The 19,141-nt window shown below is 46.5% G+C and overlaps 1 protein-coding gene across 2 annotated transcripts; it reads right to left on the bottom strand.

The window, feature by feature from the left end:
• Nucleotides 1–12,817: 12,817 nt before the first annotated feature.
• On the bottom strand, nucleotides 12,818–18,863 carry HSP90AA1 (heat shock protein 90 alpha family class A member 1). Of its 2 annotated transcripts, none has more exons than XM_016925810.4 (11): nucleotides 18,777–18,863; nucleotides 18,008–18,252; nucleotides 17,549–17,915; nucleotides 17,090–17,223; nucleotides 16,475–16,795; nucleotides 16,193–16,358; nucleotides 15,585–15,775; nucleotides 15,335–15,482; nucleotides 14,823–15,091; nucleotides 13,885–14,218; nucleotides 12,818–13,595 (listed from the first exon to the last, which is right to left on the bottom strand). In XM_016925810.4, the coding sequence occupies exons 2-11, from the start codon at nucleotides 18,167–18,169 to the stop codon at nucleotides 13,486–13,488; spliced, it is 2,202 nt and encodes a 733-aa protein (XP_016781299.2). In that variant the 5' UTR covers nucleotides 18,170–18,252; nucleotides 18,777–18,863; the 3' UTR covers nucleotides 12,818–13,485.
• Nucleotides 18,864–19,141: the final 278 nt, after the last annotated feature.

The following is a 19,141-nucleotide window of genomic DNA, read 5'->3' on the forward strand; positions in this document are numbered from 1 at the left end:
TCGCCAGGATGGTCTTGATCTCCTGACCTCGTGATCCGCCCGCCTTGGCCTCCCAAAGTGCTGGGAAATTGTAATAGGGATTGGGTAGCATCTATGGATCAGTTTGGGTGGTATTGCTTATCTCCACAACATTAAGCCTTCCAATCCATGAACATGGTATGTCTTTCCATTTTAGTTTGTCTTTAATTTCAACAATGTTTTGTAGTTTTCAATACACAGTATAAAAAGTCTTGCATTCCTTTTGTTAATTTTATTTATTTATTATTATTATTATTACTTTTTTTTTGAGACTCACTGTGTCACCCAGGCTGGACAGTGAGTAATCCTAGCTCACTGCAGCCTTGACCTCCTAAGCTCAAGCAATCCTCCCACCTTGGCCTCCCAAAGTGCTGGAATTACAGGCATGAGCAACCAAGCCTGACCTAATTTTATTTTTAAGTCTTTTATTCTTTTTGGTGCTATTGCAAATAAAAATGTTTCTTTATTTTCAGATCACTCATTGTTAATGTATAAAAATACAATTGATATTTATATATTAATCTTGTATTTTTTTTTTTTTTTTTTAGTAGAGACAGGGGTCTCACTATGTTACCCAGGTTGCTCTTGAACTCCTAGGCTCAAGTGAACCTCCCACCTTGGCCTCCCAAAGTGCTGGGATTACAGGTGTGAGCCATCATGCTCGGCCAATCTTGTATCCTAAAATCTTGCTGAACTCATTAGTTCTATAGATTTGTGTGTTTGTAATCCTTAGGAGTTTTTATATACAAGATCATGTCATTTACAAATACAGATACTTTTTACATTTTCCTGTCCAATCAGGATATCAGGATGTCTTTTCTTTTTCATGACTAATTGCCCCTGGTTAGAACCTCCAGTACAGTGTTAACTAGAAATGACAAAAATGGACATCTTGACTTGTCCTTGTTCACTCACTTAATCGTACATTTAATTATAGTACCAAGTGCCTTGAATATGTTTGAGTGCAGAGATGTAGTAGGGAAAATACTTATGGGTGAAATGGTACAATGAAATCTCAGAATTGCCTCAGAATGACTTGGAGAAAGAAAGAAGGGTGCATTGAGTGTGGATGGGTGGGAATGGCCATGGCCAGTTGGCTGGTTGTTGGGGATGGCGATGGCCACTGAGGTTTCATACTATTCTGTCTGCTTTTGTGTACTTTTTTTTTTTGAGACAGAGTGTTGCTCTGCTGCCCAGGCTGGAGTGCAGTGGCACGATCTCTGCTCACTGAAACCTCTATCTCCCAGGTTCAAGCGATTTTCCTGCCTCAGCCTCCCGAGTAGCTGGGATTACAGGTGCCCACCACCACACCCAGCTAATTTTGTATTTTTAGTAGAGACAGGGTTGCACCAGGTCGGCCAGGTTGGTCTCAAACTCCCAACCTCAAGTGATTCGCCTGCCTTGGCCTCCCAAAATGCTGGGATTACAGGCATGAGCCACCATGCCCGGCAACAAGAGTTGTTTAAATGGCACTTATTTGTGGAAGACACCAAGACAAATATCCCACACATCTGGATTTGTCCTCCTGCTTCCTCAGAGTGTCATTTAGCACGTCCCTTTATCCCCTGTATTTCCTATTAGCTCAAATTACCAAGATAGTCTCCTGTTTTGAGACATGTAGATATTTTCAAATCCCCCTGCTACAGGGTTGTGGAGAACATTCTTGTACCTTTCTCCTGGTGCAAGTGGAAAGACTTTCTCTAGCACGTACCAGGAAGTACTCAGGGTGAGTTCTCCCACTCCATCAGATGTGCCAAATTGCCCTCCAGATTAACTGTATTGATCTGTACCCCCATCAGGTCACATGAGAGACCCCATTTTCAGACCATAGCCAACATTTGGTACTGTCCTCCTTTAATTTCTGCCATTCCTGATGGGTGTAAAATGCATCTTCTTACACTCACTTTCCCTTTCATGACTTGCAGTGCGGTTGGGCATCTTCTCTTACGTGTGTTGCCCTTCCAGGCTAAGGAAGGAGACTGAGACAGCAGAAGCCACAGGATTCAGGAACTGCTTAGAGATGGTACCAACTGGTTTTATTAAAAGGGAAAGTGTTTGGCCAGGAGCGGTAGCTCACGCCTGTAATCCCAGCACTTTGGGAGGCCAAGGCAGGCGGATCATGAGGTCAAGAGACGGAGACCATCCTGGCCAACATGGTGAAACCTCTAAAACTTCTACTAAAAATACAAAAATTAGCTGGGCGTGGTGGCGCACACCTGTAGTCCCAGCTACTTGGGAGGCTGAGGCAGGAGAATCTTTTGAACTTGGGAGGCGAAGATTGTAATAAGGTGAGATCACACCACTGCACTCCAGCCTAGTGACAGAGAGACTCCACCTTAAAAAAAAAAGGGAAATTGTTGCCAGCTGTGGTGGTGCACACCTGGAATCCCAGCTACTCAGGAGACTGAGGCAGGAGGACTGCTTGAGCCCCAGAGTTTGAGTCCAGCCTGGGCAACATAATGAGGCCCTGTCTCAAAAAAACCACACAAAATAAGCAGGGGGTGGAGGGCAAAATAGCATACTTTTCTATATCCACCACAAATGCATTCAGATATTAAATGTTTTATTGATTTTCATTCTAATGTGTTTTCTGTTATTTTTATTTTTTAGTAGAGATGGGGTTTTACCACATTGCTCGGGCTGGTCTTAAACTCCTAACCTCAAATGATCCACCCACCTCAGCCTCCCAAAATGCTGAGATTACAGGTGTGAACCACTGCGCCCGGCCTGTTTCTTGTTTTTTGATTTTTTTTTTTTTTTTTTTTGAGATGGAGTCTCACTCTGTCGCCCAGGCTGGAGTGCAGTGGTGCAATCTTGGCTCACTGCAACCTCCACCTCCCGGGTTCACACCATTCTCCTGCCTCAGCCTCCCAAGTAGCTGGAACTACAGGTGCCCACCACCATGCCTGGCCAATTTTTTGTATTTTTAGTAGAGATGGGGTTTCACCGTGTTAGCCAGCATGGTCTCAATCTCCTGACCTTGTGATCCACCCGCCTTGGTCGCCCAGAGTGCTGGGATTACAGACGTGAGCCACCACACCCAGCCTGTTTTTTGAATTTTAACCTGGCATTAAAAAAACAAGAGTGCTTCTTTTTGGACTGCATTTCAAGTTCTGGAACTTTCATTGATCAAGTGTTGAGGCCTAAAACGCTTTCATAAGATGATAGATGTTCCAAGCAAAAACGTACACTTGGCAGATAGCGTGTTCAGCTCACTTGCTCTGCACTAACATAATGGCATCTTTGTTCAGATTTTGGTGGTGCTATTAATACACCATGACTCATTAAAAGCCCCACTTCCTGGAACGTTCTTCTCAGGGAGGTGATGTGACATTCCCTCCTATGGAGGAAGAATCTATAATCACACTTTCAAAGTCTTGAGCAGATCTTGAAGGCTTAGCAAAGGGAACAAAAGCTTCCTAAATTATACAGAATTATTTAAACAAATTGTCATCCCCACAGGAAGGGGGAAAACATCATTTGTACATACCACTGCTTCACTCAGGCCACAAATATGTATCAGGTGTTTGCCACAGGCACCAATTTAGCAGTGAACACTCACGCTTTCCCTCCTGGGCTGACAGGCAGCAGAGAGACAGGAAGACTGACCTGAAACGAATGGTCATTTCCTTATAGTTGCATAATGCTACAAAGAAAGGTAGAAGACGCAAGGAGAGTGTATGCGGGGCTTATGTTATGTCAGGAAAATATTTTCTGAGACCAGATAATGGAAGGATTACCTGGGGCCAGATAGTGGAAGAGTGGAAGGATTTAGCCTGGTGTGGGGGGACATGGAGACCATCTCAGGCAATTGATGGCTTACCGGGTACAGAGTTGTTGTTGGGGGAATGAAAAAGTTTTGGAAATAGTAATGATAGTTGCATAATGTTGTGAAGGTAGTTAATGCACTGGACTGTACACTTAAAAATGGTTTACAATGGTCAGTTTTATGTTACAGGCCGGGTGTGGTGGCTCACGCCCATAACCCCAGCACTTTGGGAGGCCAAGGTGGGCAGGACACGAGGTCAGAAGTTCGAGACCAGCCTGGCCAATATAGCAAAACCCTGTCTCTACTAAAAGTACAAAAATTAGCCGGGCGTGGTGGCAGGTGCCCATAATCCCAGCTACTTGGGAGGCTGAAGAAGGAGAATCACTTGAACCTGGGAGGCGGAGGTTACAGTGAGCCGAGGATCGCACCACTGCACTCCAGCCGGGGCGACAAAGCAAGACTCTGTCCTAAAAAAAAAAAAAAAAACAGTTACATATATTTTACCACAATAAAAAAAGTACAAAAAAGCTGGGCACGGTGGCTCACGCCTGTAATCCCAGCACTTTAGGAGGCTGAGGTGGGTGGATCACGAGGTCAGGAGTTTGAGACCACCCTGGCCAACATGGTGAAACCCTGTCTACTAAAAATACAAAAATTAGCCAGGCAGGGTGGCTGGCGCCTGTAATCCCAGCTACTTGGGAGGCTGAGCCAGGAGAATCACTTGAACCTGGGAGGCAGAGGTTGCAGTGAGCTGAGATCACGCCATTGCACTCCAGCCTACGCAACAAGAGCAAAACTCTGTCCCAAAAAAAAAAAAGAGAAATCGTTCCAGGCAGAGGAGCTCTGGTGTCTGGTGTGTGAGGTCTTAGAAAGAGACGTCAGTTTTTTTTTTTCTTTTTTCTTTGTTTTGAGACAGAGTCTTGCTCTATGCCCAGGCTGGAGTGCAGTGGTGTGATCTCGGCTCACTGCAACCTCCACCTCCCAGGTTCAAGTGATGCTCCTGCCTCAGCCTCCTGAGTAGCTGGGATTACAGGCACCTGCCACCACGCCCAGCTAACTTTTGTATTTTAGTAGAGATGGGGTTTCACCATGTTGGTCAGGCTGGTCTTGAACTCCTGACCTCAGGTGATCCGCCCACCTTGGCCTCCCAAAGTGCTGGGATTACAGGCATGAGCCACTGCAGCGTCTGTCAGTTTTGAGTTGCCCAGCGCTGAATCCCCCGCCTACATTCTGGGGACTCCCCCACCTCACGAGGCCAGATGGGAGGAAAAGGCCATGAAAAGACCGGACACCGGTTTTCCCAGCCTCTCTTGCAGCTAGGACACAGGCTAGGCTCAGCCAATCACATTTTGAATGGGGTGTTTAAATGGGGCAGCTGGTGTGGGGAAAAGCCAGGGTCCAGGGACAATCTACTTTGGAAGCGGGTAGGGGAAGATATAGTCTGTCTACCTCTTACTTGCTGTGTGACCACTCTGATCTTCAGTTTCCTCGTCTATCAAAAGGAATTGATAAACGATACCTTCTTTGTAAGATTCTAGACTCAAATGAGACCTCATTAATATAATTGTTGCAGCTGACTGGTGGGCACCTGTCGGTTCATAAAACAATTCCTGACCAGGTGCAGTGGCTCATGCCTGTAATCCCAGCACTTTGGGAGGCCGAGGTGGGTGGATCACCTGCCATGCTGGTCAGGAGTTCAAGACCAGCCTGGGCAACATGGAAAAACCCCATCTCTACTAAAAATACAAAAAATTAGCCAGGCGTGGTGGCAGTGCTTGTAATCCCAGCTACTTGGGAGTTTGAGGCAGGAGAATAACTTGAATCCCAGAGGCAGAGGTTGTAGTGAGCCGAGGTCACGCCACTGCACTCTAGCCAGGGCGACAGAGTGAGACTCTGTCTCCAAAAATAAATAAATAAATAAATAAAATAAAATATACATAACATGAAGTTTACCATTTTAACTTTTTTTTTTGAGACAGTGTCTGGCTCTGTTGCCCAGGCTGGAGTGCAGTGGCGTGATCTCAGCTCACTGCAAGCTCCGCCTCCCAGGTTCACACCACTCTCCTGCCTCAGCCTCCTGCGTAGCTGGGACTACAGGCGCCTGCCACCACGCTCAGCTAATTTTTTTGTACTTTTAGTAGAGACGGGGTTTCACCTTGTTAGCCAGGATGGTCTCGATCTCCTGACCTCGTGATCCGCCCGCCTCGGCCTCCCAAAGTGCTGGGATTACAGGTGTGAGCCACCGCACCCTGCCCATTTTAACCATTTTTAAGTCTGCAGTTCAGTGGTGGAGATATCCACATTATTGTACAAACATAATGTGTACCATCCATCTTCAGAACTTTTTCATCTTCCCAAATGAAAACTGTTCCCATTAAATGCTAACTCTCCCTTCCCTCCTCCCCAAGCTTGTGGCAACCAGCATTCTACTTCCTGTCTCTCTGAATTTGCCTACTCTAGGTACCTGAGGTAAGTGGAATCATACAGTGTGTGTCCTTCTGTGACTGGCTTATTTCACTTAGTACAATGTCTTTAAGGTTCATCCATGTTGTAGCATGTGTCAGAATTTTCTTCCTTTTTAAGCCTGAATAATATTCCATTGTATGCATAGACCACATTTTGTTTATCCATTCATCTTGAGTAAATCCCAAGGAGTGGAATCCCTGGATCATGTGGCAATGCTATGTTTAACATTTTGAGGAACAGCCAGACTGTTTTCCAAAACAGTATCATTTTACATTCCTACCAGCAGTGTACCTATGAGGGTTCCAATTTTCCACATCCTTGCCAACATTTGTTATTATCTATGTGCTTCTATTTTGTATGTTTTGGAAATCTCCAAAATAAATAGTTTATAAAAAAGAGAAAATTAGCCAGGCGTGGTGAAGTATGCCTGTGGTCCTAGCTACTCAGGAGGCTGAGGCACAAGAGTTGCTTGAACCTGGAAGGTGGAGGTTGTGGTGAGCCAAGATGGCGCCACTGCACTCCAGCCTGGGTGACAGAACGAGACTCAGTCTCAAAAAAAAAAAAAAAAAAAAAAAAAAAAAAAAAATTAGAAACTGTAAGTGAAAGTGTAAACTATGAAGTGCTTAGGTTAATTTGTTATTTGTTAGCATAGATTTGTGTGCCTGCCATGTGCCAGACACTGTTATGAGTATTTGGGATACAAACATAAGCAAAACACACACACATCTGTAGTCTTAAACTCAAGACTGGGCCTATCTGCTCCTCCTGAACCCCTTCCCTGGAAGCAGAGCTGAGCCTAGGACATCCATCCCACTCCCCAGGCCCTGCCCAGCTCTTGGGCATTTGGGAGGTGTCGGGGTGCAGGAGTAGAAGTCTGATGCTTGCACCGCAGCCCTGGCCTCCCTTAGCCCAGAGAGCCCTATGTGTTCTCCACTTTCAGAGCTTGTTTTTCTTATCTATAAAATAAAGTGGGGCCGGGTGCAATGCCTCACACCTGTAATCCCAGAACTTTGGGAGGCTGAGGCAGGAGGATTGCTTGAGTCCAGGTGTTCAAGACCAGCCTGGGTAATAAATGAGACCCCACCCCCACCCCCCAGCCCATCTCTACAAAAAATACAAAAATTAGTAATTAGCCGGGCATGGTGGCACGTGCCTGTAGTCTCAGCTGCTTGGGAGGCTGATTTGGGAGGATCGCTTGAGCCTGGAAGGTCAAGGCTGCAGTGAGCTGAGCTTGTACCACTGCACTCCAGCCCAGGCAACAGAGCCAGACCCTGTCTCAAATAATAAAATATAAAAAAAAATAAGGCAGGTATGGTGGCTCACACCTGTAATCCCAGCACTTTGGGAGTTGGAGGTAGGCAGATCCCTTGAAGTCAAGAGTTCAAGACCAGCCTGGCCAATATGGTGAAACCCCGTCTCTACTAAAAATACAAAAATTAGCTGGGCGTGGTGGCACATGCTTGTAATCCCAGCTTCTTGGGAGGCTGAGGCGGGACGACTGCTTGCATCTGAGAGTCAGAGGTTGCAGTGAGCCAAGATTGTGCCACTGCACTCCAGCCTAGGCAACAGAACGAGACTCTGTCTCAAAAACAAAACAAAGCCGGGCGCGGTGGATCATGCCTGTAATCCCAGCACTTTGGGAAGCCAAGGCGGGTGGATCACAAGGTCAGGAGATCGAGACCATCCTGGCTAACACGGTGAAACCCCGTCTCTACTAAAAATACAAAAAATTAGCCGGGTGTGGTGGTGGGCGCCTGTAGTCCCAGCTACTCAGGAGGTTGAGGCAGGAGAATGGCGTGAACCCAGGAGACGGAACTTGCAGTGAGCCGAGATCGCGCCACTGCACTCCAGCCTGGGCGACAGAGTGAGACTCTGTCTCAAATAAATAAATAAATAAATAAATAAAATATAATAAATAAAATGAAAGCTGGAATATGGGCCCACCTGGTATGAAGATGAGACAATTTCGGCCAGGCATGATGGCTTATGCCTGTAATCCCAGCACTTTGGGAGGCCGAGGCAGGCAGATCATGAGGTCAGGAGATCGAGACCATCCTGGCTAACACAGTGAAACCCTGTCTCTACTAAAAATACAAAAAATTAGCCGGGTGTGGTGGTGGGAACCCGTAGTCCCAGCTACTCAGGAGGCTGAGGCAGGAGAATGGTGTGAACCCAGGAGGTGGAGCTTGCAGTGAGCTGAGATCGCGCCACTGCACTCCAGCCTAGGCGACAGAGCGAGACTCCGTCTCAAAAAAAAAAATAAATAAATAAATAAGATGAGACTATTTCGTGAAAGGAGAAGGAGAAGCGGACTTAGCCAGCTGCCTCAGTATTACTGGTATTAAGGACATTTTTCAAGGGGTGGGTACAGGCCCCACCGTTTTGAAGAGGCTTCTCATGGCAAACCACAGGCTACCAGGCCCATGGCTAATGTTCCAGGAACACACAATAATTTGTATCCCCCCTCAGACGGCTCACATGTCCCTTCCCAAGAGCAAGCATGCCCACTTCTCAAGCCTAGGAGTGTGCCCTTCCTTCAGCCAGGAAATCCGCCTCCACTTCCCTCTTTTTGAATGAGGTCAGCTTTATTTATTTATATATTTCTTTCTTTGGACCATCTGAGCAAGCGTATTTATTTAATAAATATTATTTATTATTTTATTTAATAAAAAATAGAAACAGGGTCTCACTATGTTGCCCAGGCTGGAGTGCAGTGGCTAGTCACAGGCATGATCCCACTTCTGATCAACCTGGGAGTTTTGAGCTGTTCCATTTCTGACCTGGGTCTGTTCACCCCTCTTAGGCAACCTGGTGGTCCCCCACTCCCAGTAGGTCACTATATTGATGCTGAACTTAACATGGACTCTCGACTGCAGTACAGCACTACAGCCCAGAACTCCAGGGCTCAAGAGATCCTCCTACTCAGCCTCCCAAGTGGCTGGAACTACAGGCGTGCTCCACTGCAGTCCCCTTTCTATCAGTCTGGATAGCTCCTTCCCAGAGCTTCTGTGAACTCTGCCCCACCAGCAGAGCAAACCCCACCCTGCTCCGTGCCTAGCCCTTGGTTGGGGTATTCCTGGTAGCTGCTGTAGCTTAGTTCTGCCCTGCTGGCCTCCCCAAATGGTGCCATCATCACTCGTGTGGCCCACTGCACTGTATTGGGCTGGCTTTTAGTAGGTTTTTTTTTTTTTTTTTTTTTTTTTGAGTTGGAGTCTCGTTCTGCCGCTCAGGCTGGAGTGCAGTGGTGCTATCTCAGCACACTGCAAGCTCTGCCTCCTGGGTTCGCGCCATTCTCCTGCTTCAGCCTCCCAAGTAGCTGGGACTACAGGCGCCCGCCACCACGCCTGGCTGATTTTTTGTGTTTTTTTTTTTAGTAGAGATGGGGTTTCAGTGTTAGCCAGGACCTTGTGATCCGCCCCCCCACCCCCCCGCCCCCGCCAGCCTCCCAAAGTGCTGAGATTATAGGCATGAGCCACCGGCCTTTAGTAGGTATTCAATAAAAACTTGAATCAGCAGGACGCAGTGGCTCACACCTGTAATCCCAGTGCTTTGGGAAGCCGAGGGAGGCATATCATGAAGTCAAGAGATCTAGACCATCCTGGCCAACATGGTGAAACTCTGTTTCTACTAAACATACAAAATTAGCTGGGCGTGGTGGCGTGTGCCTGTAGTCCCAGCTACTGGGGAGGCTTAGGCAGGAGAATTGCTTGAACCCAGGAGGTGGAGGTTGCAGTGAGCCAAGATCGCGCCACTGCACTCCAGCCTGGCGACAGAGCAAGACTCTGTCTCAAAAGAAAGGAAAAAAAAAAAAGCAAATATTGATCTTGATGAATCTATGCCTGGTAGGAATCACTAGAAGTTGAGAGGACTGAGAGATGGTGAGGACAGGGGTGGTGTAGGCCACTTCCTGAGGCGACGAGGCAGGCAGGGATTCTGCTCCAGAAGAGCCATGCGTGTGGTGGAAGTGGCCTGGGTAAAGTGAGCTCTCAGGACAGGAGGAGAGGGTTAGCCTTAAGCAGATGAAAGAGTCCTGGCCAGGTGCGTGGCTCATGCCTGTAATTCCAGCACTTAAAGCTGGCCAAGGCGGGCAGATCACCTGAGGTCAGGAGTTCGAGACCAGGCTGGCCAACATGGTGAAACCCTGTCTACTAAAAATACAAAATTAGCCGGGCATGGTGGCGGGTGCCTGTAATCTCAGCTACTCCGGAGGCTGAGGCAGGAGAATCGCTTGAACCCGGGAGGTGGAGTTTGCAGTGAGCCTAGATCACACCATTGCACTCCAGCCTGGGCAACAAAGTGAGACTTCGTCTCAAAAAAAAAAAAAAAGAAAAAACATATATATATACACACACACAGCTGGCACCACTGATCATTTTCCAGCACTTCCGTTACCCTCCAAAGTTCCTTCTTGCCTCTCTGCAGTCACTCCCTGCTCTGACTCCTGGCCCCAGGCAACTACTGCTTTTCTTTCATTTTTTTATCTTTATAGAGACAGGGTCTTGCTCTGTGTCCCAGGTTGGGGTGCAGTGGAATGATCATGGCTCACTGCAGCCTTAAACACCTGAGCTCATGCAATCCTCCCACCTCGGCCTCCCAAGTAGCTGGACTACAGGCATGTGCCACCATGATCAGCTATTTTAAATTTTTTTTGAGATGGTGTATCCTTCTGTTGCCCAGTCTGAAGTGCAGTGGCGCAATCAGCTCACTGCAACCTACGCCTCCCGGGTTCAAGTGATTCTCCTGCCTCAACCTTCCGAATAGCAGAGATTACAGGTCCCTGCCGCCACGCCCAGCTAATTTTTGTATTTTTAGTAGAGATGGGGTTTTGCTATGTTGGCCAGGCTGGTCTGGAACTCCTGACCCTCAGGTGATCCACCCACCTTGGCCTCCCAAAGTGCCGGGATTACAGGCATGAGCCACCACACCTGGCCTTAATTTTTTCAGAGGGACAGGGTCTCACTTTGTTGCCTAGACAGTCTTAAACTCCTGGGCTCAAGCAATTCTACCTTTGCCTCCCAAAGTGTTGGGATTACAGGCGTGACTCACCATGCCTGGCTCAACTGATTTTTATATATTCATCTCCTATCCTATGCTAAAATCATTTCTAGCATAATTTTGGTAGATTCCTTATGAGTGTCCTACCTAGACAACCATGTCATCTATAAGTCTTTCTCTTGTCCAGTTTCCATGTCTTTTCAGCACTCACCACCCTCCCTGGCAGGATGGAACTTGATTATGGAAGGTTTGAAACAACAGTGAATTTTGAAGCAATAGGGTAAGAATTGTGCTCCTGGAGCAGTGCAAGGGCATTTTCAGCATGACATTCATGTGTCATCTAGCTCATCTTCTCACTCACTGGGCTGGGGATCCATCTTCTTGGTGGTACAGTCTCCAGCATGGGGGTTGCTGGGAGATGGGTACTTACCTGTGCATCTGGACCTATTTGCCATAAATGCTTTCCCAGTAACTCCAGGAGGATGAGTTCATTTGGGAGATCATTTATAGAGGTTCTATATTGACTGATTCCCTCAAGTGCCTTATGTTTTTAATTGAAAGAAATCTTAAGATTTAATATTCTCTTGCTAGACCTGGGAAAAAACAAAATTGACTTTTTACCCTTTTTGCCATTCACTTCCTAGTTCAACACCGTAAACCTTTCTTCTAGCTAACACCTTTCAGTACGCAACAAAACTTAGCAGAATAAAATGGGGCTTTGGAGTTAAATTTAAATTCAGCCACTACTAAGACCTCAATTTACGTAATTCCTCCTGTATATTATCGAAGGGGATTAAGAACTTTTCAGAGAATTTAAAGGACTCAACGTGATTGCCATTTACCAAGCATTCAATACCTGCTTAGCACGAGAGACTGAGACAAGGTCTCTCCCTGCCTGTGCACTGCCCCCTTAGACACTGTCACATATCCACGTCCCAGGCATTTCCTATCATTTTTATATATGGCGTTAGGCTCAGAATGCAAATCCTATATGCTATCTAACCAAGTTTTCTCTCTACAACCACCAAATTTCAGAAGTGAAGACTTTTATTTAGCCATTACCACCCCCAGTCCCCAGAGGGACTCTTTACCTATTGGGCTGATTTTTTCATCTTTTTTTTGAGATGGAGTTTCGCTCTTGCTGGTCAGGCTGGAGTGCAATGGTGCAATCCCAGCCCACCGCAACCTCCACCTCCCAGGTTCAAGCGATTCTCCTGCCTCAGCCAGGATGGCTTTAAGTAGATTTGGTAAAGAACTTTGAGACACTGTAAGGCCAAGGAATTAAGTGACTGTATTTAGAACAGAAGGTATTCCATGAATAACATCAAAACAACGCGGACACTAAGAGAACACATGGACGCAGGAGATGCATGTTGTCTGCATTCCTGTTTTCTGTGCCTACATGTGCTCCACCCCACACCTGCTGAGTACATGCTGGGAAGACCATGTCAACCCTTGGAGCAGCTAGTGTTTAACCATCTCCTGCTAGCGCCTCATGTTTTACATTTTGGCACTAACTGTCATCCAGATACTCCCCTTTCCCCCTAAATAAGACACTGTCACACAATATCTTTTAACTCATCTGTATTTGTTACAACTTTAAGCAGAATGTGACTCGAGCACTACATTTCCATCCACAAGACTGGGTCTGAGTTATTTTTGAACAGCTTTACGATATGCTTAGGTAGGCTTTTAACTTTGCTCCTCCGAACAATACTTCTCTTTGGAAAACAAGCCCTGCGGAGAGATCCTTCCATCAAGTTGCTTCAGTTTAACCTATTTCTAGAGGACTAGTACATGCAGAATTGTCAACTACAGGGGATGAAAAGTTCAAAAAGTAGATCCTACAAGATGTAACGAATACTTTTCTAAACATCAAGATACAGCTCAGGAACACTTCAATAACAAGATTTGGTCTACTTAGGAATCCGGCTTGACAGCTAAACACTTTAGACCACAAAGTTAACATCATGTTACATACATCTTACAGTGCACGTTACCCCAATCTGTGAAAATAAACCAACATGAAACTCAAAAAGCATTACTAGCTCTGCTTTAGTGCCTAAGGTATCACAGCATCACTTAGTAGACAGAAATCTTATCTTCCCCTTAAAGTAGTTGTTGTCATGCCATACAGACTTTTTAATATTAACAAAAATAAAGAAAAACATCCTTGAAAATATATTATCGGAGGAATTGTAGAGTACTGAACAGGTAAGTCATCCCTCAGCCAGAGGTTAGTCTACTTCTTCCATGCGTGATGTGTCGTCATCTCCTTCAAGGGGTGGCATTTCTTCAGTTACAGCAGCACTGGTATCATCAGCAGTAGGGTCATCTTCATCAATACCTGTTTCCAAAATAAAATCCTCGTATTACAAAGATTTCTTAAAGCCAGCTATTAGGGTAATACTCTTGGTTTCTACCTGCTTTCAAGACAGTATTACAGGACATGAGAGTCTCAATTTCATTTCTTAGCTCTTGTAAGACCTTACTTATCCCTAAAAAAAACATACTTTAATACCTCCAAGCAGCAAGCAGGACAAGGTGCTCCAAGTTTGGATAACTGAAAGTTTACCATTTTCTTCAATGTCATGTGTGTTTATTTTCTTTTTAACATTACATAGTATAAGGCTTACCCAGACCAAGTTTGATCATCCTGTAGATCCTGTTAGCATGTGTCTGGGGATCTTCCAGACTGAAGCCAGAAGACAGGAGCGCAGTTTCATAAAGCAAGATGACCAGATCCTTCACAGACTTGTCGTTCTTATCAGCCTCTGCCTTTTGCCTTAAGGTCTCAATAATGGAATGGTCAGGGTTTATCTCCAGGTGTTTCTTTGCTGCCATGTAACCCATTGTTGAGTTGTCTCTTAGGGCTTGAGCTTTCATGATTCTCTCCATGTTTGCTGTCCAGCCATATGTGCTTGTGACAATACAGCATGGAGATGTCACCAATCGGTTTGACACAACCACCTGTAATCAAAAAGTGATGACTAGGAACCTAGAAAGATTAATTCCTAAACTTTCATTGTGAAATGAAATCTGTAGAACCCAAATTTCAATAGATCCAAAATACTATCTACTGTCAAATACAACTTAAATGTCGCATTAGGTATCCAAAGAGCACAGGTTATAATTTCATGTTTTACATGCACAACTTTTTTTTTTTTTTTTTTTTTGAGATAAGAGTCTCGCGCTCCATCACCCAGGCTGGACTGCAGTGGTGCGATCTTGGCTCACTGCAACCTCCGCCTCCTGGGTTCAGGCGATTCTCCTGCCTCAGCCTCCCAAGTGGCTAGGATTACAGGCCGTGCCACCACGCCTGGTTTATTTTTTTCTATTTTTAGTAGAGACTGAGTTTCACCGTGTTAGCCAGGATGGTCTCGATCTCCTGACCTTGTGATCCGCCGCCTCAGCCTCCCAAAGTGCTGGGATTGCAGGCGTGAGCCACCGCGCCCAACCATACACGACATAGTTTTCTATTTTAAGTTGAAAACATGCGAAAATGGGCTATGTATGACTAGGCTTGAAAGCACCTTAGAAGTATCAATGATCAGGAAACGCTGTATTCACATACCTTTTCAACTTTTTTCTCCAGTATGTCTTTCATGATTTTGCAGAGGTTCTCAAACTTTGTTTTTTTCTCTTCCTGTTTCTTTTTCTCTTCTTCATCCTCTGGAAGTTCCAGGCCTTCTTTGGTGACTGACACTAAAGTCTTCCCCTCAAATTCCTTCAGCTGTTGGACACAGTACTCATCAATGGGCTCAATCATATAGATCACTTCTAAGCCGTGTTTCCGAAGACGTTCCACAAAGGCTGAGTTAGCTACCTGGTCCTTGGTCTCACCTGAGGTATTACAAAGTTACTTTTAGACCTTTTAACAGTTAAGAATGGTTTCATCTAGCTCTGACTTTTCTTGCTAGCCAGATACCTAGGCAGAACCTAAGACAGAAAATGACCTAGTTCATGTTAATTATCTTGCCTAGATCAATACCAGTTGTAACAGTGCTACCTGAGTAGAAAACACACCCACAGAGCCTACAAGGTTGTAAGAACGACGTGTATGACTGTAACATAGTGTCCTCTTACCTGTGATATAATAGATATGTTTCTGGTTCTCCTTCATTCTGGTGCAGTAGTCCTTGAGAGAAACCATCTCATCACCAGAGGCAGATGTGTAGTACCTTAACAGCTCTGAAAGCTTCTTCCGATTTTGAGAGTCTTCGTGTATTCCAAGCTGAAACAAAATATGTTCTTTACAAAGACTTTCTGAATTAAACAAACAAAAAAAAACTAAAGAGGCCAATTGGAAAACTAATGGTTAAATATTTACACCAACCTTTATGTTTTTAGAGAACTGCTCATAGAATTTCTTGTAGTTCTCTTTATCTTCCGCCAGTTCAGTAAAAAGTTCTAAGCATTTTTTGACCAAATTCTTCCTGATAACTTTCAAAATTTTGCTTTGTTGCAACATCTCACGGGAAATGTTTAGAGGGAGGTCCTCCGAGTCTACCACCCCTCTAATGAAGTCTGAAAAAAATATAAACCAAACGCACTGAGTCATTCCAAGGACAAAACTGGTACTATGTAAACTCCCAATATCAAAGATAACCTGGAGATGATGGGACGTATTTTTGAGACAGTCTCACTCTGTTGCCCAGGCTGGAGGGCAGTGGCGCAATCGCCACTCACTGCAACCTCTGCCTCCTGGGGGGTTCAAAAGCTATTTTCATGCCTCAGCCTGCCACTACATGGGGCTAATTTTTGTAATTTAGTAGAGATGGGGGTTTCACCATGTTGCCCAGGCTGGTCTTGAACTCCTGACCTCAAGTGATCTGCCCACCCTGGCCTCCCAAAGTGCTAGGATTATAGGTGTGAGCCACCATGCCCACCCAGAAAGTACTTCTTTAATCAGTGACAGTGATTATTTTTCCTATCTATACTTACTCAGATATTCAGGGATTAGCTCCTCACAGTTATCCATGATGAAAACTCTGCGTACATACAATTTGATGTTGTTCTTTTTCTTTCTGTTTTCAAACAGATCAAAAGGAGCACGTCGTGGGACAAATAGAAGGGCTCTGAATTCCAACTGTCCTTCAACTGAAAAATGCTGTAATAAAACAGATACACTAAGTACCAATGAACAAAGCATTATAGAAGATATTTGGGGTGGTGGAGAAAGATGATAATCTCAGGACAAGCTTGAAGCACCCATCAGTCACTCACCTTCACTGCCAAGTGATCTTCCCAGTCATTGGTCAAGCTCTTATAGAATTCTCCGTACTCCTCATTAGTAATATCGTCGGGATTTCTGGTCCAGATGGGCTTTGTTTTGTTGAGCTCTTCTTGATCGATGTACTTTTCCTTAATCTTCTTCTTCTTCTTCTTGTCACCATCCTTCTTTTCTTCTTCTTCCTCATCAGAACCAACATCTTCAATTTCAGGTTTGTCTTCCGACTCTTTCTCTTCTTTTTCTTTTTCTTCTTCTTTGTCTTCCTTTTCTTCAGCCTCATCATCGCTGACTTCTTTATCACGTTCCTTCTCCACCTTCAAAACATGAAATCACATCACTGCTGCACTCTAGAACTAAGCCACAGCGCTGCGCCACTATTTTCAACCTAAGGCCAAAGTCTAAATTAGCCAACTTGAGAATCACCCAGCTTTTCATCAATATTTGATACATCCACTTAATAGCCCGAGGGACCTTTACAGAGTTAGGCAGTAGAGCTTAGGTTCCCCAGGCTTCAGACTAGTTGAACAGATCTAGGGACTAAGGATGTAGTACAGTCACCCCAATCACCTACAGACAGAAATTCACTCTGCAATTACATAAAAACTTACAAAAAGAGTAATGGGATATCCAATAAACTGAGAATGTTTCTTCACAATCTCCTTTATTCTTCGTTCCTCCAAGTACTCAGTTTGGTCTTCTTTCAGGTGTAGGATAACTTTTGTTCCACGACCCATAGGTTCACCTGCAAGAGAAAAAAGAAAAATTGACTTAATAATACATTCAATTTAGTGCTCAACGCCATGCCTAACATCCTTATAACGTGTCTATAAAGCAAGGTTTGCCGTTACTACAGATGCAAAGGCGCCCACAGCACAACCTTTTGGGCAAGGTGCCTTGCCCAAAAGAACCACCCACCAAGTCATGCCATTACACTAAGTGCTCTAGCTTGTTCCTGATCGTCGGGCAAACACAAATTCTGTAAGCTTCACCGCATCCCCAGGGGTTCAAGGGTTGCAGCACCCCACCCTTCTACCGCTCACCTAACCAGTGAATGTTCAGGTGCCTACCTGTGTCTGTCCTCACTGTGAATGATCCCCCTGCTGAGGACTCCCAAGCGTACTGCTCATCATCATTATGTTTGGTGATCACAGTTACTTTCTCAGCAACCAAATAAGCAGAATAAAAACCAACACCGAACTGGCCAATCATAGAGATATCTGCACCAGCCTGCAAAGCTTCCATGAACGCTTTGGTCCCAGACTTGGCGATAGTACCAAGGTTATTGATCAAGTCAGCCTTGGTCATTCCAATTCCAGTATCCACAATAGTGAGGGTTCGATCTTGTTTGTTCGGTATAAGGTTAATATGCAGCTCTTTCCCAGAGTCTAATTTACTGGGATCTGTCAAGCTTTCATACCGGATTTTGTCCAACGCCTGTTAACAAAAAATATTAATTTAAGCACACAGCACCCCCAAGAAGTTCATACTGAAACCAAAATCCGATTCTGGGTTAATAAGCGACTTACATCTGATGAATTTGAAATGAGCTCTCTCAGAAAGATCTCTTTGTTCGAGTAGAAAGTATTGATGATCAATGACATCAACTGGGCAATTTCTGCCTGAAAGGCGAAAGTCTCAACCTCCTCCTCCTCCATCGGTTGGTCTTGGGTCTGGGTTTCCTCAGGCATCTGGAACGACACCGCGCCGGTTTAAAACCTTGCAGGACGTCTACAGAGGCAACACGAGATTCCATCGCGCCCTCCAAATATTTCTAAAGCCGGATTGGAGATTTGCGAAGTTTAAGTAAACCGAAAATAGAAGGGCGGCTGACAAAGGATGACCTCATTTCGGAGCGCGGCAACTACCACGAGCGTGTGCGCGCTTCCGGGCGGCCGCCGCAGGCCCGGGCCCAGTCCCCCGCCGCGGTCCCCAACGGACACCCCGGGTGCCCTCCCGCGCGGGCTGCGGCTCCGCCACGGCGGCCTCCTCCGCCTGCGCCCCCAGCGGGGCCGGGCGGGGGACCCCCGCGGCGGGGCCGCTCTGTTCGCGTGCGGCGCCAGCTCTGGCGCTGCTGCGGAGCCTCGGGGAGCCCGCGGCCGCCCGGCCCATTCCTGAAGCGGGGTGCGGAAACCGCAGCGGGCCCGAGGCCTCCGGAATAGGAAGCGCGGCCGCCCGTGAGCGCGGCCCTGGCTGCTTCAGGGATCTCGTCCGGCCCCCACAGCCTCCGCTCCGCGCCAGCCGCCCCCGGTCCCGGTCCCCAATACACCTCCACAGGCCCCCACAACCACCCCTCACCTTGGCTAAGTGACCGCACAGGACCAACGGCACAGCAACACCAGGACGCTGAAGCAACTGACGCGCCGCCCCCGCGCCTGCCTTATATAGCGACGGGCCCGCCCAGCGCGCGGCGCTTTTTCCAGAAGCCTCCCGAACCTTCCGGAAGAACCCTCCCCAGCCGCCGCCGCGGCCGCGCGCCTGCGCATGCGCCGTCGCCGCGGCACCCCCCCCCGCCCCGCCTTCCTGCGGGCGCGCGCAGGCCCTGCTCGTGGCCCGGCCCGGGCAACCTTCCCTCAACCGCCGCCGCGCGCCTCTCGCACGCCCCCGCGCCGGCCTCAATGCGCCTGCGCGGCCTGGAATTCTCGGGAAGGTCCGGGCGCCTT

The sequence above is a fragment of the Pan troglodytes genome, chromosome 15 (genome assembly GCF_028858775.2).
Source record: "Pan troglodytes isolate AG18354 chromosome 15, NHGRI_mPanTro3-v2.0_pri, whole genome shotgun sequence".
NCBI classification, from domain to species: domain Eukaryota; kingdom Metazoa; phylum Chordata; class Mammalia; order Primates; family Hominidae; genus Pan; species Pan troglodytes.